At 43.6% G+C, this 26278-nt stretch overlaps 1 protein-coding gene across 2 annotated transcripts in view; it reads right to left on the reverse strand.

Moving 5' to 3' along the window:
• Positions 1-26278, reverse strand: part of LOC134532105 (protein amalgam-like) — a 297722-nt gene that overhangs the window by 92610 nt on the left and 178834 nt on the right. For both annotated transcript variants that reach the window (XM_063368413.1, XM_063368414.1), the window contains exon 5: positions 25727-25877. In XM_063368413.1, coding sequence (XP_063224483.1) covers positions 25727-25877 — 151 coding nt within the window. The remainder of the gene's footprint in view (positions 1-25726; positions 25878-26278) is intronic.

Raw genomic sequence — 26278 nt, forward strand, 5'->3', positions numbered from 1 at the left:
ATAAGCGCGGGCTTAGAATCTTCCAAAACGTTAATGAAGTAACGGCAATTGGGTTGTTGACACTTTTTTTATCCCTACGTTACATCTGAGTATAGCAGAAATTAGATGGAATACTTAAGAAATAAATAATGGCTCTAATTACTCTGTCTTATATTACTAGTTAAGTACGGAGTGTGCCTGGTCTAGCACCTTGGAATGCTACTGCAGTTACCAGTAGACACACACGTCGATGGTTTCGAAAAGTATTTGCGTTAGGGAGGACTGGGAATAGTTTAGCCAACAAGTCGGGGAGAACGTTCTCCGGAGAAGATACCAAAAGGCGCAGGTAACAACAGAACTGCGGGTCACGCCAGGTTGCTCAGAGCCGCAGCAGGGACGCACCACAACGCCGAAATACACTAACGTCGAAAAATGTCATTGCAGGACTGCCACAAAGGTTAGGTTAGACTAGGTTAGGTTAGGATAGGTTTGATTGTGGTATTTCGACGTTAAGGTACATTTGAGAAACATACACAAATTCATTCAGTTGTTATTTCGGCGTTGTGGTACACAGCAGTTTTATAGCTGTCGGCGTTGTGGTCAATTTTGACATTCGGCGTTATGGTATTTCGGCGTTGTGGTAACGACCCGGCAGCAGGGACCCTCGAAGCGACGTGTGACGTCAGCGAGTCCCGTGGATGGTGATCGGGAAGAAAAAAGGTCGTTCGCTCGAGACGCGACGATAAGAACTGGACCTCCTCCGCTCGAGAGACAGAGAGAGAGAGAGAGAGAGAGAGAGACAGAGAGAGGTGAAGGTATTATGTTCTGGAATTATCATAGAAGAGCTTCAGGTCGTCAGCTCCACGGGCAGACGGCGGAGAAAGAGACCTGCAGGAGGGTCTTTATTGGCGCGAGGAAAGAGTCCTTTCAGACGGCGCCCACATTGTCAGACGGGTTATCTGCAGTCCGCAGTCCTCGCAAGAACATCCCTGCTCCTTCCCCGATGACAATCCTTCCCGCACCTGTGGAGGCGCTCCCCATTGCTACCAACATTCCCCTCCTCGTCCAACCGGCGCCATTACCACCTCCTCCGACCCCTCTCCCACACCTCTGATGACGGACATTTCCTCCGTCTGGGATCTCACAAAGCTCTTTTATTCCTTCCTTCTGTTCCTTCCAACGGTTGCAGTGCACTTGGCTCCATCACCGCCGACATTCTGCCGCAGTTGGCAGCTCTGATTCCTCCGTTATTTAGCTGTCACGTGGCAGGTCTGAATCCTGCACTATTCCGAAGTTGGCAACTCTGATTATTATACCTTTTAGCCACTGTTGGCAGCTCTTATTCCTCCCGTCATTTGGCTGTATGTGGCAATTCTGAATTCTCCACCATTCCACAGTTGGCAACTCTGATTAGTTACGACACCGTTTAACCACAGTTGGCAGCTCTGACTCCTCCGTTATTTATGATCCTGCACTATTACGAAGTTGGCAACTCTGATTAATACACCATTTAACAACTGTTGGCAGCCCTAATTCCTCCGTCATTTGGCTGTAGTGGCAATTCTGAATTCCACAGTTGGCAACTCTAAATGGTTATGACACCGTTAAACCAAAGTTGGCTACTCTGATTCTTCCGTAGTTCTGAGCAAGCTCTGGAACGCATCAGCTGTCCATTGTCTGCCACTCCTGTTATAAACCATCTCTGAGACACTGGACTTGGCTACTCAAATTGAACTATCTTACACTGCACAATGATCTTAGATTCTGAGAAGTGATTGTCGGGACAGTGCTGTGGACGTACGGAAATACACGGACGTTCACGCAGCCCCAGTCTATCAAGACGAAACGAGGGTTGACAGGGTCTGTACTTACTGGCCTGCGGCGAGCAAGAATACAAGAAAACCATATCGACCGTGGCCTCGGCTGGGACCAAATGGCCAGAGTCATCGCGTGTCGTGGCGTGTTTGAACAGCTTTGCCGGCGAAGTGAACCTAACAGTGGTCATTACTCCACCTCGCCCCTCCAGCAGGACGCAAACACAGCCAAACAACCCCCCCACCCTCCATCACATAACCCCTGTCGAGATAATTCAACCCACCCCGCTACCTACTGGCCTGCTACAAGGCGTTTCCTAGATTGGCACACGCCTGCACACATACCTACATCGTTCAGTGTCCAAATAAACAATAAAGCGGTATCATGTCAATCTATTTTTTTTTTTACAAAATCCAAATATTTTAACGAACATTAGGGATCTTAACTTCCATCTAAAATATGTTGTGGCTTTTTTTTTTTACTGCTGGGTAATTAAAATGGAAAGTGTGATATCAAGTTTAATACATGAATTTCAGACTTACATTTTGAAGTTTCCAGTCAGGTACACACACTTTATTTCATACGAAATCAGAACAATATAAACGAATTTTGATTTAGGAGAACTTAAAATAACGCATGTTTAAAGACCAGCAAATATAATTTGTTTAGGCACCTTTAAGATAGACTTCGCGTTACTTTGCTGACTCGGTGGGAACGCAGACTTAACTTTTTTGTAAATCTGCTTTATTTTAGTGATCTGACCACAGTTATCGAGAGACGATGCCGGGCAGATAATGAACAGGGAAATAAGTGAGGCCGAACCACCAGAAGTCCGCTACTAATGACGAAAAACCCCTGACGGGTACACGGATAATTAACTATCTATAGTTGATAGAGTGTGCGCAGAAAAATGAGGTGCATACTGAAGCTAGAATAATTTACGAAATACTTTGAAAAATGTTATTTTAATGCTATAACTAGAGACCTGCAAAATACGTGGATTCATTTCGCGATAGGATAGAGTCCAAATACTTTTGACATTATTTTGCTTCAGTGATTGGGCCACAGTTTATCTGAAGGACTCTGGGCCAATGAAAAATCTTTAACAGAAGAATTAGCGAATCACGATCATTCCAGTCAACAGGTGTTACGAGTCAGTAACCAATCAGCAGATGCAATTTGCACGAGTGCATAGAGGATCATGGAGTCTATCCTTTAGGGATTTGAAATCGCGAATTTTACAGGTCTCTAGCTATAACTAAAAAAAATTCACTCTCGCTGCAGTGAGATATGTCGCCCTATATTCATAAAATCTCGTACAAAACATTTTATTTGGGGAATTTCGGGAAAGTTGTACAAACTCGGGCATGAGATTTGCGTAAATTTGTTGTTCGCTGATAGTTTTTCATGGCGTCTCTTTGTACGAGTGTACAGTCAATAGTTTTTTTCCAAAAATATATAAATACTTGTATCGTGCTTACCATCCAAGGACTTAAGCCATAGGTAGGCATGTAAGAAGTTTTTTTTAAATCAACAAATAATAAAAAAAAAACTAATTATAATAATCCAAAGTATTGCAAGATAAGTCCTCTCACATATATGATTTACGCGCCTTACTAGAATTTTGTTCTAAAATATACTTTACTGCAACCGTTATTGTTGGTGAAACGAGTGGCGGAAAGTCATAATCAGTAGAGACCGGAAAAATGCGCGTATTCATTTCGCGATAGTTATACCTCAGTGCTGATGCCTCTGCCATTGACTCAAAACTCACCTGGATGACGCTGGGCCAATGAGAAACACCCAACCAAAGCTTTATCGAATCACAGGCAGCTACGATTGGGACGTCTCACAAGACAGCAGCCAATGAGCGGGTGGCATTTGACCGAGTGTACGCAGAACTATGGAGTTCATCATAGAGGTCATTGAACCCGAGAATTTTCCCGGTCCCTAATTAATCAACTAACGGCTCTGCGAAAGGTCATTCAAAATGTATAATCATTATCGAAGAAAGAAGAAGCGGACCTGTGTTCGAGTACAGAGTCGCGGGTTCTCCGCATCAGGAAGTCACGTGACGAGGAATGGTCCTGGGGCGCGCCCCGTGTGTCGGCTGGCGGCTTCCCACGGCGGGGAGAGTGTAATTACGACAGAGGACGTCACAAGCGCCGCGGAGAAACTCCCGAAGGCCGGGGAAAACAAGCGGTAAATGAAGAGTGGTGTTTGTTTATCGACGCGGGGACCCGCCCGGGGTGGCTGGGGCGCTAATTAATTATTCCTCCCGAGGCGCCGCGTCTCGCTTCCCCCCAGAAGGAGGGTAGGGGTTGCCCGCCCCCCCCCCCACCCTCCATCACGTGACACGCGAGTTCCGGAAACACTTCATGACTAGAGACCCCGGAAATTTCACGGATTCATTTAGTCGCAAGCTAGAATGCAAACCTTCACACTCTCGCACTGTGTTCATGATTGGACCGCAGTTGTTTGGACACGCCTCTCTACGACCGTGAGCCAATAATGCCCATCTAGGAGAGAAGTAAGCGAATCAGGTAATGCCAAATAGAAAGGATAAAAATGTTCTCGCTAAGAAATCAACCAATGGGAAAGTAATAATGGGTCGAGCACACCTATATCTTTGAATTCTATACTGAGGCCAGAAGAATCCGCGAAAAATCCGGGTCTCTATTCATGACTAGAGACCGGAAAAATTCGCGGATCCATTCGGTAATATCAGGTAGTGCCAAAGGATAAAAATGTTCTCGCTAAGAAATCAACCAATGGGAAAGTAATAATGGGTCGAGCACACCTATATCTTTGAATTCTATACTGAGGCCAGAAGAATCCGCGAAATTTCCGGGTCTCTATTCATGACTAGAGACCGGAAAAATTCGCGGATCCATTCGGTGATAGGCTAAAATTCAAATACATATACCTTTTAGAATATTTTTCTATTGGCTTACTGTTAATCTGGACGAATCTCAACCAATTATAAACCCTCAACCAAAGAAAGATCGAATTACTAGAGACCTTAAAAATTCGCGGGTTCATTTCGTGTTATGCTAAAATTTAAATAATTATACCTTAGTGCTGCTTCTGTCATTGGTTCACTGTTAGTCTGGAGGACTGAGGGCCAATTAGAGACCCTCACTCATAGAAGTCTGAAATCACAGGCCACCCAGTCGAGACGACTCACAAGTCAGCAGCTAATGTAAAGTTGGCATTTGACCGAGTGTGTAGAGGACAGTGGAGTCTATCCTGGAGGTAATTGAACCCGCGATTTTATCCGGTCTCTACGAATTACAGTCAAAACCAGCTGAGACGACTCACAAGTCAGCAGCCAATGAACTTGTCATTTGCCCCGAGTGTACAGGGGAATGCGTGGACTATGCTGAAGACCATAGAAACCGCGAATTTATCCGGTCCCTACTCCCAACCAGGGCGTTCAGAACCGCAACCTACATTCAGAACCGGGAATTCCGTTACCAGTCTTCAACGGGAACAAAAAAATTCCCAGTACTTTCGGTACTATAGGTAGATTTTTTTGACGTTTTAACGTCCTATAAATCGATGAACGCCGGCTGCACGAACACAAAATTGTCACGTTCCGCCTGAGCCGACCGTGCAAGAACTGGCCAACCGCCTTGCGAGAAAATCTTCTATAATATCAAACAGGTTAATGCAGGCTTTTTTTAAACTAATTGTTCGTGATTATATTTAAACAAATTATTTAAATTAAAGTTGCGAAAACTGTAAATAAAATTTGAAAAATAAAAAGTATGCAATTTTTCATGCCACGCCCCCTTGCTCCCTGTGGTGGGTGGTGGGGTTTGGGGTGGGGGGAACACAGACTGCACGAGGAGGGAGGAGGGAGGAGGCTGCCTGGTGTAGCTCGCCCTGCGCTGTTTCCCGTCACTTGATACGTCCCTCTGGGCGAATAAGTGCCGCAGGAAAATTACAACAGAAATTACGTTTCGTAACAAGGATACTCATACACACACACACACTCTCTCTCTCTCTCTCTCGCAGTCGCGGTCAGATTGCAGCAGAGGACTTTCTTGCACGAACTCGGGATCCACGGAGTCTGCGCAAGTAGATCCTTCACCACAGCACCGCCATCACGATGTATAAAGGCCCCCGGAGACGTAGAAATATTATTCCAGCGGGTTAGTCTTCGCAAATACCGTGCTCCGTTTTTTTTGCACGACAAACCAAGCTATCCATAGAGCGTCTAGATTTTTATTTTCCAGTACACAGTATATTAAATGCTTTGTTTCCTGAGTGATACTGCTACACTTATTAATCATATGGTTAAATTATTATTTTTATTTATTTTGTGTGCAATCATGCGTATTATAAAGTTTTTTTATATTTTATAATAACGATAAAATAATGTCTATTAGTTGTAGTCATTGGGAAAATATTAATTTAATACTAAACGACAAATTTTTCACACGTGAAAATTTGTTTTCATCTGCGTGTCACTATTAACTTCAGACATTACATTTAATTTTGTGCTATGCTCGAACAGGGCCACATCAATTATATAAATTGAAACAAAATGTTAATGATAAAGTCATTTGAAACCGAGAAGTCAATTTTCTTTTCTGTCTCCTTAGAAGTGCAAATTATGCCAGGATTTTGACGTAATAAGACAAGAAGGTGTATTATTTACATAAATATAATTTAAAATTTTCCTCTTCAACATAAAATTATGTTTTCAACTTAAGTCCTTAAAAAATATAACCTATTGTTTATAATGACTTAAAAAAACATTTAAAAACTGCGTTAAAATTTTTTACCGGTTTCGAACACGCTAGCTTTTCAATCAGGGTTTAAGCGTTTTTCAACAAGTATTGATTATATACAATCTAGTTCCATAGTTACATAAGGCTTCTTGCAACAGGAAACATTCCATTCCTTATTGGATGATACTGCTGTTAGGCGCTATCTTTATATTCGGACTTGATCACGCGGAATTCATGCAACAACTATTAGACACGTTCTCTCTTTTATTTGAATGTTTTTATCGTTATTTAATATATAACATTTAGTTTCTCACTTTATAAAAATCACGGAGTGAATTATTCGACAATATTAATGTGAAGCAATGTAGACTCTGTAAAAGCAACCCCAGTAGACATGTCTCAAAAAACAGGAACCAAACACATCCCACCACTTTCTACTGACGATCTTAAACACAGTGTCCGGTTAAATAACATCTTTAAAAAATCTAAATGTAGAATATAAAAGAATATCGTTGAATAACTACTAATTATTGTCGGCAACAAAGGGAAAGGGAAATACGCCATACACGACGTGAATTCTTGATGTGGTTCTCAACGATTTCATGAACTTAAAAAGAGGGAATCCGTTTACACGGAAGGAAAAAAAAACTGCGTATGGAACAAATGTACAGCTATGTAAAGTCAGCCGATGGTAAAATACAACGTGGAATCCATAGGTTCAACGCGTACAGTCACGATAATGAAGGGAAGTGTTTGAACAGCCTGCAACACCATGGAATGACCTGTGGATACTCGAGCCCGGAGAAGGGAGCCGGCAGGGTGTAGAGAGAGAGAGAGAGAGAGGGGGGGGGGGGGGGCTGATGTTCCAATAGAACTTGCCGGGGGGAGCGAGGGCAGAAGAGAAGCGGTGTTTGTTCTTCCCTGCAGCGCCCACACTTCACTCCACTGCGAGCTGCTGCGGGGAATGGCGGCCATGTCTGTGCCACTGTCGAGGATCGGCCACGCCCCTTTCTGCCCACGACGTCACGTCTGTGGGATAAACCTCTCGGAAACTTTCATTTTATTTTGATTTAAAGAAGATATTGACAGATAGCGTCTCCATCTCAAAAACATTTAAGAAAAAATTACATAACAACATGTGATAGAAATATAATATCTCTTTTTACAAAAAAAATTGACGATAATATCAAAATTTATTCAAGCGAAAAAAATATATATCTTTTGGTTTTAAGATTTAAGGTTTACAGTTTTGATCACTATGACGTGCTTCGTGCATCTATTTAAAAGCGGCAAATTATTTTAATTTAAAAAAAAAAGTATTTTTTGGTTCCTTTAAATGGTACAGATTTTATCTGCAATAACTGATCTCTCGTTTAAAAATTTAACCTAAAGACCTCTCAAACCGCGAGCAGTCCACATGCAACTTGTGTGTTTCCACAATGTTTTGTTCCGAGCCGGAGTCGTCTTGGATACGAACTGGTCTGGTCTCTTCTATGGCGCGCGGCCCAATGGGCGTGTGTTGAACCGGAGAAGACTACGAGGTCCTTCTGTCCCCTGTGTGACGGCCGACGTCCTTGTCTTCGTGTGGCAGGCGGGCCTACGGCGAGAGAGAGAGACGACGAGAGCGTGAGAGTGTCGCGACAGTCGCGTCCGAGGCGAGCTTCGACGACCGCCGAGACACATCGATCCCTGCACGGCAGGTTAAAGCATGGCAGGGGGTCTTGGAGGAGGGGGTTAGCGGGGGCAGCCGCATTAAACTTGCACCGTGCGCTGCAGTCGTTTCACCTTCAGAACCTGAGGGGGGGGGGGGGGGGTTGGTAGCATGTAGCCGCGGCCTGAATTTTGCAAGAGGGCGTACACTCGAGGCCCTTACCCCCTCCCCCTCCTAACCTAGCAAGAGTCAGGATCTCCCCAGAGCCGACACACACCGCAAGAGTCAGGATCTCCCCAGAGCCGACACACACCCCGTATTCACGTAGCACCTGCATAGCTCAGTGACTGTGGCATGCGCCACTCTTCTTTATGAAAAGTAGATTACTGTAGCATTATTTTTTTTTTCACGTCACGAACTGAAAGAGTAAAGAACTAAGATAACACGTAAGTTATATTTTGCCCCGTGAAGTTTGTAAAGCTATGAAAACTGTATCGTGCACTTTTTATTTTTTTACAGGAAAAATCACAGTTACATCCTGATTTATTAGTCAAGCTTCTTGCTGGCTGACAAGGGTGTACGCAAGTGTTGGGGGGGGGGGGGGGTGTGGCATTTCTCTCCTTCTTTCACTCCTCCCCCCTCCTGATTCCCAAAAGAATTCATGATTCCCATCAGCAACAGGAAAGAGTTTGAAAGCCAACAGCAAGCAAAATATGTTCCAAACCCCCTTCTGTCCCCTTCCACCATATAATGAAATCCTTACTTTGTTTCTGCTAGTGGAGACCAGTGAGTAGGGAAATACAGCAGTGATGAACAATGTGTACTTTAGTAGATTCAGCATTCAACAGTCAAATTTACCTTCTATTTAACTTTTATGATTAACTCGTGCATTTCATAATATTATTACAAAAAATATATAAGACTAAAACTTGATATTCAAGTGTATAAATAAATCTTGACTTTAGGAATAACATTAATATTAATATTCGACCTCATTCATTGCCTTGTAAAACAAATGCTATGCCTCCTGACTTGCTCTAACAGCGTGGATTCAAACGGAACAACCATCACGTGGGAGAGCACAGTGTTAGCCAATAAGGGATCGTCGCCCACGCGACTGGGTGTCAACGACCAATTGACGCTGCTCCGAGCCTCAAAGATTCCGCGCTCTTCCCTCTGATTGGCTGGTGAAGTACATTCGCCGTGTCTGAACTACGCCTTCAAACGTAGAGGAAACAACAAGCTAACATACTTCTTTTTCAGTAAAGGGATAGTTCAGGTACAGGCACTGGTGTTTGGTTTCTGCCACGTCACACTGGGATTTTCCTGCCTCCGTCCTCATCCTAGACATTTCGCGGGGATAAAAAAAACCATGAGTTATCACTAGGGACCGGAAAAATTCGCGGGTTCAATGACCTCTAGGATGAACTTTATAGTTCTACGTACACTCGTTCAAATGTCACCCTCTCATTGGCTGCTGTCTTGTGAAGGTGTCCCAATGTAGCGGCCTGTGATTCGACACAGCTTCGTTTGAGTGTTTCTCACTGGCCCGGATTCGTCCAGGTGAGTTGTGAGCCAATATCAGAGGCAGCACTGAGGTATAACTATATGAATTTCAGGCTGTCGTGAAATTAATCCGCGAATTTTTCCGGGTCTCTAGTTATTACTTTTCCTGATTCGCGCGCGGAGTCCGATGACATTTTGCGGAGCAAACCAGATGTGCATGGACGTTGCAGACCTGTAAAAAGTCTCTCTGACGATCTTTGTGCGTACGGAACGTTCGCAGCTATGCTAAAACACTTGAAATTATCCTTGAAATAAAATGACGATAATGCTGATGACGATTACTCTTTAATTTTATGGCAGAATGATTCTACAGTGATCCGCCACTGTTTCCCGAATGTACGGTGGCGAAAAGAATACAAAAACCCGTATAAATGACCCGGTAAGAAAATAATTTAAATAATAGTTATTAGTTTCTCGTAATCTAACTGAAACTAAACTGTATAAAACATTATTAACGTCATATTTAATTCAAATTTTATAAGCAGGTGACAATAAAAACAGCTGTGTCTTATCCTTTGAACTCACAAAGAAAGTATTTTGTTTACCTTTTATAACACTGTTCTGTTGGGGAGAGCTTTTTACTTTTGAAGCGATGAGGCGGAGACTCAAGACCTGAGCCTATACAAGATAACTTGAGCTTGTTCAGGGTAGTATCTAATATCAGGTTTTATTCAATGTGTACCTGGAATCTATGATACCTCGTGCCGGCTAGTGTAAGTAATCCGGCAGAGCTCGAAGATCGCTGACCTGGTAGTATTTCTAAGCGCCTCACGAGACCGCTAAGCGCTATCTGCGCAAGAGGAGAAACATAATGACGTCACTGAACGAGCGAACCCAGTGTGGTGGTCTACAGGATGGTTGGTTGGTGAAAGTTAGTCGGTGACAGTTATTCGCTGGCGGAGAAATGAGAAGCGCCGGTCTTCGCGCCAGCTGGTCGGAAGAACGAGTGAGTGAACCACAAGGAGCCAGCTAGTCGGAAGAACGAGCGAGTGAACCAAAACGAGCCAGCTAGTCGGGAGAACGAGCGAGTGAACCACAACGAGCCAGCTAGTCGGGAGAACGAGCGAGTGAACCACAACGAGCCAGCTAGTCGGGAGAACGAGCGAGTGAACCACAACGAGCCAGCTAGTCGGAAGAACGAGCGAATGAACCACAACGAGCCAGCTAGTCGGGAGAACGAGCGAGTGAACCAAAACGAGCCAGCTAGTCGGGAGAACGAGTGAGTGAACCACAACGAGCCAGCTGGTCGGGAGAACGAGCGAGTGAACCACAACGAGCCAATATTCGTCGGGACAATCTAACGAGTGATTTTCTGCTTCGCCTGTGATCGTGTGCTCTGTTAAAATTATTCACCTTGAAATTTACTAAGAAAACCATCCACAAATTATTCAGTCATATTTGTAAACTTAACGTTATCTTCACCTACGTTGAACTTGAATCCACAAGTATATTCTTGGTATTTCCGTAAAACTTCCAATACCTAAAATGTAAAGACTCCTAAAGAACCGCTCTTTTTTTTACGTGTGTGTTTACCTTTAAAACAGAATTCGGCAGTCAAATACGGCGTATTTTTTTACGATGATCCAGTTATAATGAAGAAATATTCCTATACCTGACGTAAATTCTTCGATGGAAAGTCAGTAAATTAACTGGACTTTCAAACAGCGTGCAGCGGTAATCTATGGTGACGTTCTCAGCACTGACCACGTCTAGCTGTGCTCATCTTCTTTTGATATTTGTGTGGTACCAATGGTTCAATTAAGTTCCTGCAGTGGTGTTCCGGCGACAGCCCGCAGTCCTCATGTTCGGTTGGCCTCACCCTGCTCGTTCACTTGGTGCAGAAACCGAGGAGGGTCAGGCATGCTTCATGCAACTAATTTTTTTTGCCTAGCCTAAATTAATTCTAAGTGTGTATGGGGAGGGTCCAGGTTAGGGGAGGACCTAAGTGTGTCTCAGGCCGAAGCCTATACACTCTACCATGCGGGTTTTTAACCATGCAGGACAAGGGCGCGTGCATCGTGCTAATTGGGGTTTAAGGCCAACCATGGCTGCGATTGGCGCCATGGCTGACGCCCCATAGAAAGTCTAGCTTAAAAGCTAACTAAAGAGACCCAGGTAAAACCTGCACAGACGCAGGGAAAACCCTGGGCCGGGTCATGCGGGGATCAATAACATGCATTAAGCAAGTAGGTAACTACTGGACAAGAGGGAAGAAGGGTCCAGGTAAGAAGAGTTGGAGGGGCTGAAAAATCAACCATGCAGGGGTTGGGTGCTTGGACCTTGCGGCCGCATTTAAATGTGGGGCACTCCTGGGTGCTTCATGCAGCCAGACATGAGACAGGCTACAGACAGGAAACTTCGGAGTCCAGCGCGAACTAGTGTCAGCCAGCTCGAACTACAAGCTCTGCTGCTGTGGCGACTCATTATAGAAACCACGTGACGTCACTACTCGGTGCCAGTTCCAAACGACGAGTAATCAATATTCTTCTTCAGTATGCCTGCGCCAATTCCTGGTATCACAAGTGTTGCCGAAAGGAACTGCTTGTTTACCCCTCATACATATACACCCGCTGAGAAAACAAGCACGCCGGCGCTCCGCGGGTCTGCCTAACCACGAATGACCAGGGGCAAAGGGAAGTAGGTGGTTATCCTGCCCCTCCGATCCCTTCCGCTGAAAACACCCGCGCACAAAAGCGGAATCCAAACAGACGCGGGAACCCTAATTAACCCACAAACCTGCCCCTTCTCCGCGCGCTACTTCCGCTCCCCTCCCCCTCCTTCCCGGCTTGACCGCGGCCGATAAACGAGGAACTAATTAAATCCCGCGCCCCTTTACGAGGGGTGGACTCTCCTATCGAAAACAGCGGTTGATTACGTCCTTGTCCCGTCGCACTCGATCAATCCCGGAACTATTAATTATTTACCGGTCGGGCGGAGGGCGAGATAGGGGGAGGGGGTTGGAGGTTGGGAGGGGGTGTTGCCCCGCTGACCCCGTGACCCCTGGCGGGGGAGGACACTTGTGGCAGGTCCTTCCGGGGCGCCAGGACTCCCGGACACGAGAGCGAAGAGCCCACGGAAGGACTCGTAGACGCCGGAGTGGGTATAAAACACACGGCGGGTCGATAAACAAGCAGAGTAAAAGGGAGAACTCTCCTCGGGCCCGGGTGGCGGGGTGGGTTGGGGGGAAGGGAGTATCGAAGAACAAGTGGCTGGTATACATCATTCACGTCCATCAGGTCTGGACGCCGGGCGTCGCGGTGCTAGAGCGAGCGGCTGTGACGTGAGCTGTCCAGCGCTCGCGGCTAGGATCGCTCTTACCACTTCAGTGCCTTCTTCTAGGATATTACTCTAACTACTTCACACGGATATGTATTACGCATACAATTGTTTTTAACAAACATTAGATACATTATTATTTCGATGATATTTCTAAACATTTTGTGATATTATGCGTCAATATGAAACAGCAAATGCAACAATTTCGTGAAACCTTGTTCGTGAAACGTTTCTGACGCGAAAAGGACAGAAAATAGGTACTTGGCCAAAGAGATATAAAGAGAGCACTATGCTACATACATTGCTGGACTCGTTCTAATTCTCCTCTTTGTGAGATTTTTTACACCCCCCACCTATATACATATATATATATATATATATATATATATATATATATATATAACCGAGCGAGATAGATGAACGAAATAATAAGACAGAGAGTGTGCGTATGCACTTATTTCAGAAAATGGATATAGGTATCCTATACAGTCAGCTATGAATTCCTTGAATTTTATATGTGCTACCAGCGCGCTCGCTTTCCTCCCTTATTCAACCAGCAGCGTAGAGAGCGCTGTTGAGACATTCCCTGCATTTCCCGTATAGATAGCGCTACCTGTTATGAATCTTATTTTTCGTTCAGAAATTTGGTTTTTTACAAATGGCACAATTGTTTGAAGAAAAAATAACACGCATAGTTTTTTTTTCTTTTTGGTGTGAGTATTTCAACAACAGTGAGTAATATTTATTTTTATTTGATTATTATTGATTGATAAATACTTATTTATATCCTTAACAGTTACTTTGAAGAGAGTAATTATTTTGTTAAATCATGTTTATTTAATATTATTTTAATCAATTTCCATTTAATACAAAAATTGTTAGGATTATTGAATACTTGAAAAAAAATGAATGCAAAAAAATACCACGCTATGTTATCCTGGTTCTAATCCTTGTTTAAAATGGAATTTCATATTTTAAGTATTTCGCCGATAGTTAACAGTTTAATGATTCGTGACATATAAAATACTATAAAATTGTGTGAATGCTCAGTTAGGTTAGCTTCTTTTAAAATATTGTAAACAACATGTGAAAGATTGCTTACTTTAAGCTAGGAAATTGTTTTCTTTTTCTATTTCTCTCTCTCTCTATCCATGTCGCTTTCCCCCTCACGATACACTCGCGTGTCGAGATTTGAGTTGAAAATAAGTTTCACTTCTATCACGTGTGCTGAGTCACACGCGCTCTTTTTTTTGCTAATGAATCTTTGATTATTTTCCCCCTAATGACATGCATATTTCGCGAAAATAAACCAAGGCTAGCTGAAAGTTAAAACACTGTAGCATCGTCTGTATTCCGTGATCGGGTGAGTTTCTTCCAGGTACATGTCGACTGTTACAACACCAATCACAGTAATCCAGTGTGGAAGCAAACGCGTCCTGAGAGGCTCAATCAAATAATGCAACGACATCTCGCAGACGGCCGCCAATCACAAGGAAGAAACTGTTGGTGCGGATATATCTTATTGCAATCTAATAGGCGTTCAGATTTATTCGCGAAATATGCAGGCCCTAACAATGACACCTCGTCCATGTTTAGTAAAATAAAGTTGGCACAGATAAATTACCAGCTACTAAAGTAAAAAGCAACAGTAAATTCGTCAATAAAGAATAGTAATAATAATAATACTAATGTAATAAAGTTTTTTGAAGCAGATGCTATAAGAAAATTTTTTAAAAATATGATTTTGTGACATATTATATTTTACATCCGTGGTACAGAATTGTAATATTGTACCAAGTTGAAAAAGTCTGGACAGGGCGGATTTAAGGTGAATAGTCTACATGTTAACGCCACGCAATCATCAATAAAACTTTATAATAAAGTCGTGTACAAGTTTGGGGTGAACACGGACTCGAACAACATATGCAGGCGATTCTAACCTCGCGTGATGCAGTGAACGCGTGAATATATGTTAATAGGGGGATTTCTTAAATATTTCAAATTCTGATCTGTCATCTCTTATTTGGCTCTTGAGTGTCATGTTAAACATGTATCCCAAAGTGGTTAAGTGCATTAATGCGTCGATAAGGAATGGGAACTTCCTATTTTGCTATCGCATGTCATTCATATTCTATTTAACTTCACAAATTTTTTTATATCACTAATTTTGTCCAACTTTATCGGAGGTAGTGGTATTTGACTACTAGTGTGTTCACATCAAAAGTTGTAGGATTTAGAAAAAATACGTAACGGAATAGTTTAGATGTCTACTCAACAAAAACATTGGGATCATATATCTGAAGAGTTAAAGAGATGAAATAAAGGATTTTTGCGAACACTTAATTCAGCAGTAACAGTTAAATATTTAAAAAAGGCCACAGTAAAATAACCGTGCTAACATTTTAAACCTACTATAAACTTCATAAATATATATTTTTTAATCTAAATAATATGTTATTGTACGTAAAACATTAGTGGCTGTATAGTAAATTTTTTTTTCAAACTCATATTAGGTAATGAAATTGTTAATAGTGCTATTTTAATAACTGGATTTTTGCACGAGGAAAAAATTCCCCATGCTCCGTCAGTCCCTGCTAAAGCGCTTGTTCTACCTTCAAAGGCCTGGAAAGCCGCCGCTGAAACGCCGACAGACCTTCGGCACGCGGCAATCGCTCGCAGCACGCACACAATATCTCCCGTCGAGCCCGTACACCCGGCTACGCCTTAATGCGCCGAACCCCGCGGCCAATAACGGCCTAAATACCGGCGGCGTACTTTGGCGCAGCGGTCCACTTTTATTAATCATCCCGCGGGTCACGCATCTTTGGCGGGAGGGGCGGGGGGAGGGGTGGCGGTCGCTCAAAGCGATATCGTCGCTCGAAGCGCGCGTGTCTGAACCAGGTAGCGGCATCGGAAACCGATAAAACACCGCTCTCTTCCCCTCCCCGGAAACCACGCCACTTACAGCGCTAATTAGTGATTTCATTAGCCCCGCCGGGATTATGAACGCTCTCCCCCTCCCCCTTCCCTCCCCCAGGGGCAGCAACTTGTCGAATGGAATTTTCAAGGCTGGGGTGGGTTGGTTGGGTTGGGGAGGGGAGAACAGGAAAACAATTATTGAGAGCAGAGGCAAGCCGACACATGCACCGCACTGAAGGCGCTGGACCGATAACAGTCGAGGCGCCAGATTAATCACAGGGGCGTTTGTCAAACGAATTAACCCAGTTGACTTTCACTCTCGTTATTTCTCGACACGGGATATTAAAAACGTTAAATCCCGCACGAATTAAAAAACCTTTCAAGGGGATTCTAAGATTCGATTATTTTCTGACGATTAGATTCCAGGCTGTGTGCGCTTTTCCAAACAGTTGGGAACCAAGACTTTTTAAAGATATAACTCTTAACATCACTCCAGATGATATATCATACTTATTGCTTGACAGCAGCTTGAGTAACAAAAAGCATACCGCAACGCCCTATTTCAAGTGAATTTTGTGATGCGTAAATACTGTTCTCAAGAACAGTTTTTGTACAAACTGATTAAATGACTACCTTTTTTTTTAAAAAAATTTCTAGCTATGCCAAATTTTCTAAAAAAAAAATCCATATTTTGATACATGTCAGTTCTAACACTCACATGAATGACACACAAAATGGTTCATTTGTATACATACAATCCATTCACAATATTTTTTAGAGACAGTTCATCTCTGCTGGTTTATTCGTAACCGCTGTTCAAGGTGAAGTGATAAGGAACCCTCGTCTGAAAGAGTGATAAGAAGAGCAATCGTACATTCATTGACCATTATTGTGACTTCTTACTCCTTTTCACACTCTGACAATATAATTCGTTTTAATTTTCTGTTGATGATGTAATACGACGTGATTGCATTACACATTAATTTTTTGACTAAGTTTTGTATTTTTCTGGAAATCCACCAATCAGTCAAGTTATAACAATGTTTTGTCTTAGAATTTCTTTTTAATTTTTCAGATTGCATGACTTAATGTTCAGAAGGAGATCGCAGATGACTAGTCAGATATGAAAGTTGATGAACTAGCAAACACGGACAAGAGTTTCAAATGAACTCGATTTAAAAGTACAGTTAGAAATGTTTTTTTTTTCAAAAGGAGTAGCAGAGACCGAATGTTTTTTATGGTGTGTTGGACTGCCAGGAAAAGTTAGATATCCCTAAATGTACGACAAAAAATAAAGTAAACTGATGATTTGTGTAAGTAGGTAACTCCCCACTTGACTCTAAAAGCAAGGACTTGTCACTCTCTAGATCTACATGCCAACCATCAGCTCGAGATACTCTAGGATCTGCAGTGATGGGTAGGGACAGTGATTTTGTGCGTAAAGCCCTGCAGAACACTTGACACGCAAAGACATTTCAGTGATATTAGTATATCATGATTTACTGGATATATTTTAGTCTCAAAAAATGTGGTTTTCACTCGATTCACGCCTCTCTAATGACAGAATGACAGACTGCGTGCGGTGACATCTTGAGCATACAGCAGCCATAGAGCACAAATAAAAACAAAGAAGTTTCTACCATAGCTTATTTCAGTTAATTGAGTATTCAGAATGTTCCAAGTCAGGCTATAGTCAACAGTTAGGTATATGCATAGTTGGAAAGTTAACTTTGGTCATTAGTCGATACCAGTTGGTGTATTTATAACTTTGTTATGGGTCGAGACCGGAAAAATTCGTGGGTTCATTTCGTGATATGCTAAAAATTCAAATAATTATACCGTTGTGCTGTTTCTGCTATTGGTTCACTGTTAATATGCAGGACTAATGGGCAATTAGAGACAATCAATCAAATAAGTGTCCAATCACAAGTTACCCAATTTAGACGCCTCAAAATCCAGTACCCAATAAACGGGCGCCGTTTGCCCAAGTAGGCGGAGGATCGTGCAATCTATCCTGGAGGTCATTGAACTCGGGAATTTTTCCAGTCTCTAGTAATGGGTTGCGTTGGGTCAGGCCACACCGCATCTTCTCTGTTGAGTTTCAGGGTCTTCCAGAGAGTGAATATTCTGCTTTGCTAATAGTAGAATAGAAAAAGGGGTTCCGGGCACTGGGTTCTGGGTGTGGAGCTGTGTGTACAGGAATTTTAAATTGTGTGGCAGGCTTCTACTGCCTTTGGAACCCACATCTCCGAAGTCGTCACGGCGGTCATCTTGGATGACCTTGACCTTTGACCTTGACCTTTCAATTTGATCTTGGATTCGCCATCTTGGATCCGCCATCTTTAAATAGAGCGCCCAGATGTTGGTTCCAAGGCAGTAGAAGCCGCCACACAAAAAAAAAACCTGTACACACAGCCAGGGGCGCAACAACTAAATTTCCAAAAGGGGAGGTGGGGCAATATACCTTTTTATAAAGAACTAGCTAAACCCGGCCACGCTTTGCTGTGGCACAGTTTAATATTAATTCATTGTTTAATTTAATATTTTACTGTGCATGGCTGTGGAATGTAATAGAAGAAATAAAAATGTGTTTAGCTTAAATATTTTTATTGTAAAGCTAATGGAAGGACTACATTCCTTGTTTTCCCATTTTTTGCATAAACATATAGATCAGATGGTTTACCGACTCTGGAGCACCCGACATATAACTGTCCATGAGAGAAGCATTCATTTTCTAAATTCAAACCGCACACTTGCAAAGATTGTCCTTGTGCTTTATTGATGGTCATAGCGAACGCAAGGCGTATTGGAAATTAAAGTCGTTTGAACTCGAACGCCATATCTGTCGGAATAAGTGGCATTCGTGGAAGTAATACGTCTTCACCTTTATGAAGTCCAATCAAAATTGTTGCTTCAATAAGATTATCCATTAATTTTTTAACTACTAATCGTGTACCATTACATAATTTAGGCTGACAGATATTTCGAAGCAATATAATTGGCACACCAATTTTCAAATTCAAAATATGTGGTGGTAATCCTGGAACATCGAGTGAATTGAGAAATTCCGTTGGAAAGTTCACTGCTTCATTTTGGTGCACTACTGAATCAATAGATTTGTATGTCATTGTTTCACCTTCGATTCTGTTTATAATACTATTGTTCATATCGTGTACGTCAACATTTTTAGCCGCTAGAATGGCTCTTTCGCTCAACCATGCATGATTTTTGAATTTTGTTTCGATGTTTTGGAATACCTTGTCTACTAATTCCTCTTTTGAATCTACGATGTTGCATAAATCAGATGATAAGCTGATTTTTCCTGTTTCTGGATTTGTAGGTACAGTGCCGTTACCAACTTCAATTAATTGTCTTGAAAATATGACTGCTGTTGGATCGTTCTGAAGTTTAACTCGCATATTCGTGGTTAAATGCATTTTTTTTACTGTGCTCCAAAAATTTGAATATTTTTTAATTTAAACGTATTTTTATCAATAGAGTCGAAAGAATATACTTTCAAATTAAATAAAGTTTTTTATTCTTTCTTGAAATATATATATATACATATTTGTGTAAATTATAGTCGTCAAGGCACAATGGTCGAGTAGCCTGATGTGCTGAACTTCGACAATATGGTACAGCATCGTCGAGCGTGGTCACAACTAAGTTGGGTGACCATGATATTTAGTTGTAGAAACTTTTTTTTCCGACTTTTCCGGTGGATTTTCCCAAACTTTTATTTCATATAAACACTCTTCTGTTAAGATGCAATGTTCTGTAAAAATTTCAATCCAAACCATCGTATACTTTCCGAGTTTTGCGGCCAAATACATACGGAAGCTAAATTTTTATATATAGATATATATAAGTTTTTAAGTCAAAACATAAGGTTTCAAATACAAAAAGTTTCCTAAAAATCTGTGCAGTAGTTTTTGCGTTATTCTCGTGTCAACATCAGAACACTGCTGATGTTGCATCACTGCACCGCTCTACCACTCTGGTTCTGGTGGTAGAGCGCCTGCCTTGTGACTTGTAGGACCCGGGTTCGCGCCCCGGCTCCTCCAAGGCGGATTGCCCAGATAAAATGGTGGCATTTTCTCTGGTAGGAATACAATCCTTTGCAACAAGTCAGGCTACCAAAAGAAACGGTGGGTGGAACAGAAAAAAACCTTCCAGGTGGCTTCCAAATGGGGAGCCCGTTTCTTTTCTTGGGCTCCCCATGCGGTGGCCATTCCGGGGGTTTCTCCGGGGGAACGGAGTTTTGCCAAAATATTTGTTATAAATAAAGTTCAATGAATGTAAATTTTGATAGGTTTGGATTTTTTTTTACACATTAATTATTAGTAGGTACCGGAAAAATAGTCTGCCTTGGGATTCCGAGGCGCGCGGACGTGTTTACATGCGAGTGCATTCGACTTACGTGAGTACAGTTCGTGCCGCGCGATTTCAGAAGTGTTCAGCTAGGCTCGGCCTGCTTACATTAATCTACATTGCTACCACAGCCATATTATCCTATTAATATGGATGTGCATACACCTACCAAACGCGTCAACACGCTTAGTGTGAAGTGTCAAACGAAGCCATTCGCCATGGATCTTCACAACTGGATGGACGAGACTCTCCGAATAAAAGAAGACGAGCTGGTGGCTGTCCAAATGGACGGGCGTCAACGCTGCATATTTATCAAGTTAACATCCATGCTCCACTGCGAACGGATCATGAGACTGACTGGCGGTTCATCGCAGATTCTAACAGCATCGGGTGAGTCTATTTTGGCTGACATTGAAATTGCCCTAGACAACCTAAAAACTGTACGTGTGATAAACCTTCCTGTTGAAGTCACTAATGATAATATAGTTAAGGCGCTGACTCCATACGGTAAAGTATTGTCCTTAATTGACGAACTTTGGGGGGGACACTGCAAATACAAAGTTAAAACCGGTGTACGTGTGGTCAAGATTGAGTTAGATAAGGACATACCATCAGTACTGACGGTCGAGGGTCACACAGGCGTGGCCCTGTACGACGGCCAGCCTCAGACATGCAGTATATGCCACACGCCGGGACATGCGCGGGCCGCCTGCCCCATTGCACCGCGCCGCGACACGCCTGCCCCTGCCGCGGCCGCGGCCGGGCGCTCGTCGGCGGAGTGCGCGGCGCGGCTCCGGACAAGAGTGACACACGTGACACCGCAGCGGCGCGGGAGAGCAGCGCTACCTTCCGTAGACCTCCGGTTCAAACCCCAGCGGGGGAACACCCGACTGGGAGTGCTCGGGACATGGTTTCAATAAAGGGTATATTGGCAAACACTTCACCATTGCTGGAAATTGACATGGGGGAGTTACTCACTACTGAGGGCGGGGATGTTAGTGCAGGAACCACAGACGCACACATTGGGGACAGAGAACAGGCAGATGACGAAATGACAGGGAAACGTGGCGATAAACAACATCCACGTAAAAAAGGGAGTACTGAGGATGTGCGCGGGGAAGGACGTACAGGGAAGAAATTTCGTCAAAACAGTCGAAGTCCCAGACGGAATAAAATTGTCCCTGACAGCCCTCAATCACAACGAGCTCACCCTCTTGCCGTAGCCAAACAAGCCATAGGAAAGTGTGAGGACTCACACGGCTTGCCTTCGGTGATAACTCCATAAACGTTCATCACCAGAGGGGTCATGGCCAGCGTTTTGACAGTTGCAACTGTAAATGTCTGTGCCATGGAGATGGCATGCAAATACCGTGTGTTATATACACTAGCTTACGCTCACGCCATCGAAGTAATTTTTTTACAAGAATTACCAATAAATCAGATCCCGCACTTCGATAACTGCAATGTGTATACAAATGTTGGCTCCCACGGAAGAGGTACGGGTATCATTACACGGAATGGATATCAGCTAATAAATATCCGAGCACACCCCTCGGGACGAATCATTGCAGGAACTCTTGTCATGCCTTCTCTACCACCTGGAAATGACTTGTTGGAACTAGCTCTATGTGTGAACGTGTACGCCCCTTCGGGTTCACAAAACAGGCAAGCCAGGACGAACTTTTACAGACAAGAAATATTACCATTCTTGGAAGGTGACCGCAACAAAATAATATTTGGTGGTGATTTCAACTGTGTGCTGAACCTTATTGACCACCATGGAGGAGCATATACGACTAACACAGCGTTACAAGATTTAGTCTCAGCCATACAAGTTGAGGATGCAGTTGATATTCTGCTAGTTCCTCGACCCCACTTTACGTTCCATGGCCATGCGTCTAGTACGCGGTTGGACCGGTTTTACTTTTCCAAAAGCAACCGCAATTCAGTGGTCAGTTATGACGTCATACCGGCGGCCTTCACAGATCACTCCCTTGTACTTTGCACTCTCTCTTACCCCACACTCAACCCTGTTCGCGGGCGAAACTACTGGCGCCTGCAGACACGATTATTGGGACAAGATGAGGTGGATGTGGAATTCCAGCAACGGTGGATTTTGTGGACTAGGCAGAAACACCGATACGCTGATGTCGCGGAATGGTGGGAACATTGTGTAAAACCGGGCATTCGACGCCTCTTTCAATACCACGGAGCACGTGTCCGACGGGAGCAAGCCTCACTCTTGTACCTATATGAGCGGGCTCTGCGAGATCTCGGCGCGGCAGCTATGCCAGTGACGAACGTCAAGGCAAAAGAGCGTCGGCTCAAAGAAAAAATTATGACCATTCATAGGAAATATATGGAAGAACGGCTGCACTTCCTTCACACAAATAGCGCATTACAAAATGAGAGGCTCAGCTTATATTCCTTGGCAAACGAACAAAAATGTAAGACTAAACGACAGATTGACGCGTTGACGACAGCTGATGGCAGTACTCTCCGAGACACAACGGCCATTGCGACCGCCTTCCGTATTCATTATACCGACTTATACTCGGAACACCAGGTCGATTTTGACGCCGGAACTTCCTTCATACAACGAGTAACAGCCCGCCTGAGCGACAATGCGCGGGATCTTCTGGAGAGTGAGATTACAGACGAAGAAATTGCGCAAGTTGTTCATGATGCTCCAAAAAGAAAATCTCCGGGAAAGGATGGAATACCGTATGAATTCTATCAAACACACTGGACAATAATAAAAACCGATTTTTGTAAAATGGCACGTACAGTGCTTCAACGCGGTGCCCTTTGCAAGTCTCAAACAAACGGTATCCTGGTTTTAATTCCAAAGAAAAATAAACCGATAAACCTGGTGGATTACAGGCCTATAACTCTACTGTGCACGGACTATAAAATCATCGCCCGTACAATTGCACAAAAATTGAAACGTGTACTGCCCGAACTCGTTGGACCCGAGCAATGTTGCGCAGTTCCAAATAAATCTATTATACAGGGGATTGCGGTACTACGTGATGTACAGCTCCTTGCCAAATCCTTGCCCGGTCCAGTGGCATTACTCAACGTTGACCTTGATAAAGCCTTCGACAGGATACACTGGGGTTTTCTCGACAGACTCCTAACTCATGTTGGATTTCCACAAATTACGGTCCGCATGCTTCACACTCTGCGTAAATGCTCTACGACGCAGATTTCTATTAATGGGAAACTGGGCGAAGAAATTAATATCCGCTCTTCCGTGCGTCAAGGGTGCCCCTTGTCCATGGCACTGTTTGTACTGTATATAGAACCATTGCTCCGGACACTCCATGAGACTTTAACAGGAATTAGCATTGCCAGCCACCGGATCACATGCAGTGCCTATGCTGACGATGTCACCTGCATAATTCGGAGTGAAGATGATGTACTCAGGACATCAGCCGCCTTGACCAATTTCAGCCAAGCCTCTACCACCCAAGTAAATGCCGTAAAAACAAAAATAGTAGACCTCAAGATGGCGCCCCATCTGCTGCAGCAGGTGAGGCCATACACCAGAACCGAAACTTTATGCACACTAGGAATCACCTTCATGCAAAATACAAGACAAATGGACAAGGTTAATTGGGACTCTGTGGTAAACAACGTACGAGGAACACTTGTAGCTGCACGTCTACGAAATATAAACATTATTCAGAGAGTGCACATAGTTAACATGTACATGTTATCCAAATTGTGGTACGTCGCACAGCTGATTCCCATGTCTCGTGGTACAGAGGCACAAATACGACAATATGTCGGTTGGTTCGTATGGCATGGATTTCTATTCCGAACAGGTCGTGAGCAGATTACACAGAAACCTCATATTGGTGGATTGGGGCTAATTGACCACCATCTGAAGGCCAAAGCCCTGTTTGGGAAAACTATTGTCCAACGATTAATGACCGACGATGTAGTCTTCGCGGCATTACATCACGCCGTGTGGACGAATGAGAGGCTTCTTCCGCGCACCTATATAGTAGCACTTCATGACTTGCGATCGCAGATAAATGAATTGCCCGACGGGGAGTGTGTAACTACCCCGCTATTATACGACAAATATTGCCAAACGGTCAAAATTACTCCCAAAATACAGTCAAAATGGCCGTACTTCAACTGGACGCGTATCTGGAAGAACATAGCGGACGACGAATTATCAACATCTCTCCGAGCGTCAGCTTTTGCCTTTGTCAATGATCTCACCCCTACGAAGATTAGAAGACGACAAATCTCCCTCGACAATGACGACATTTGTGACCTATGTGGCCAATGTGATACAGCGCTTCACCGAGTCTCTAGTTGTGTCTACTCTAAACCTCTGTGGCTCTGGTGCAGGAGACGTGTAGCAAGACAACTCAATGTCCCGATCCAGGACATAATCGTACAGAAAATTTGCTTTTTTGATTTCACAGTGTTTCCGACCGTCAAACGTAGAGCAATAGTGTGGCTCATCATGAACCTGCTTGACTTTTCCTTACACACCCCAACGCCGTATTCTGTACGTGACTTTGTCGACCAACTTCGCCGTGCCCGGTGGAGTATGATCAATTACAAAACGCTGCAACCTCGGTTTGGTCCTTACCTGTTTTTCTTTTGATCTGTGTACCGAACCAAGTAATGTAATGGTAATGTCTGAGTGAATGTAAAAATGTAAAATGTAAAATGTAAAATGTGAAAGGGTGGGCATGCGCACTTGAGCCTCTGCCCTATACCTTTCCTATGTACATGTACCATGCCACCCGCATGAAGCTAATTGTAAATAAAAAAAAAAAAAAAAAAAAGTAGCCTGATGTGCTGAACTTCGACAATATGGTACAGCATCGTCGAGCGTGGTCACAACTAAGTTGGGTGACCATGATATTTAGTTATAGAAACTTTTTTTTCCGACTTTTCCGGTGGTTTTTTCCAAACTTTTATTTCATATAAACACTCTTCTGTTAAGATGCAATGTTCTGTAAAAATTTCAATCCAAACCATCGTATACTTTCCGAGTTTTGCGGCCAAATACATACGGAAGCTAAATTTTTATATATATAGATCATCGATCCCCCCTAATTGAAGCGGGGGGTCCGGGTGTCCTCCCCCGGGAAAATTTGTATTTCAAGGTGGAAAATGGTGCTATTTAAGCAGTTTTATTATTTAAAAATTGATTACACTGTACTTTCTTTGCCCCCGTTTGCCCCCACTTCAAGGTTTCAGAGGGGAGGGGGGGCAATATACCCTTGCCCCCCCTGTTGTTGCGACCCTGCACACAGCTCCAGACCCAGAACCCAGTGCCCGGAACCCCTGCCCTACACTACTGCTGGTCCTGGTGCACGTGTGTGCTGAGGTGTTCCCCCGATGAAGAGAGAGAAGAAGGACGGGCGGCGACACTCACACAGAACCCTCAGGCCGATGGTCTCCGACGCCGGCTCGCCCACGCCGTTGCTGGCCGAGCAGACGTACACTCCGGCCTGGTGACGGTTCACCTGCTCGATGGTGATGGTGAAGCCCTCCACGGACTGCTCGCCCGACGGCAGGATGTTGTTCTGCAACCGAGCACACGCCCACGCTCCGCTCACGACCGCTACCCCGCAGCCAGTTCGGCATCCACAAATGTTACATTCCTTTCGTTGATTCAGCTGGCGGATGGGTCGAGGTGTTGCTAAAACATTAATCAATTTCGACGTGACAACGTCTAATAAATCGATGAACGCCGGCTGCAAGCACGTACGCACATTGTCCCGTTACGCTGTGTCCCTTTACGCTCACTGTAAGCTTGCGCCGCATCTATCTCTCTTCCACTCAATTGGAACAACCATCGATATGGCTTTTTTGGAGGCACATTAAACTTGAAACACTCCCATTCGTTTCCTACTTTTCCTATCATCGTCCTATCCTTAACAGAATAACACAGATTGGAAGAAGTTAAATGGCAAACATGTATAAA

Source organism: Bacillus rossius, chromosome 5, assembly GCF_032445375.1.
Source record: "Bacillus rossius redtenbacheri isolate Brsri chromosome 5, Brsri_v3, whole genome shotgun sequence".
In the NCBI taxonomy this organism is placed as follows: domain Eukaryota; kingdom Metazoa; phylum Arthropoda; class Insecta; order Phasmatodea; family Bacillidae; genus Bacillus; species Bacillus rossius.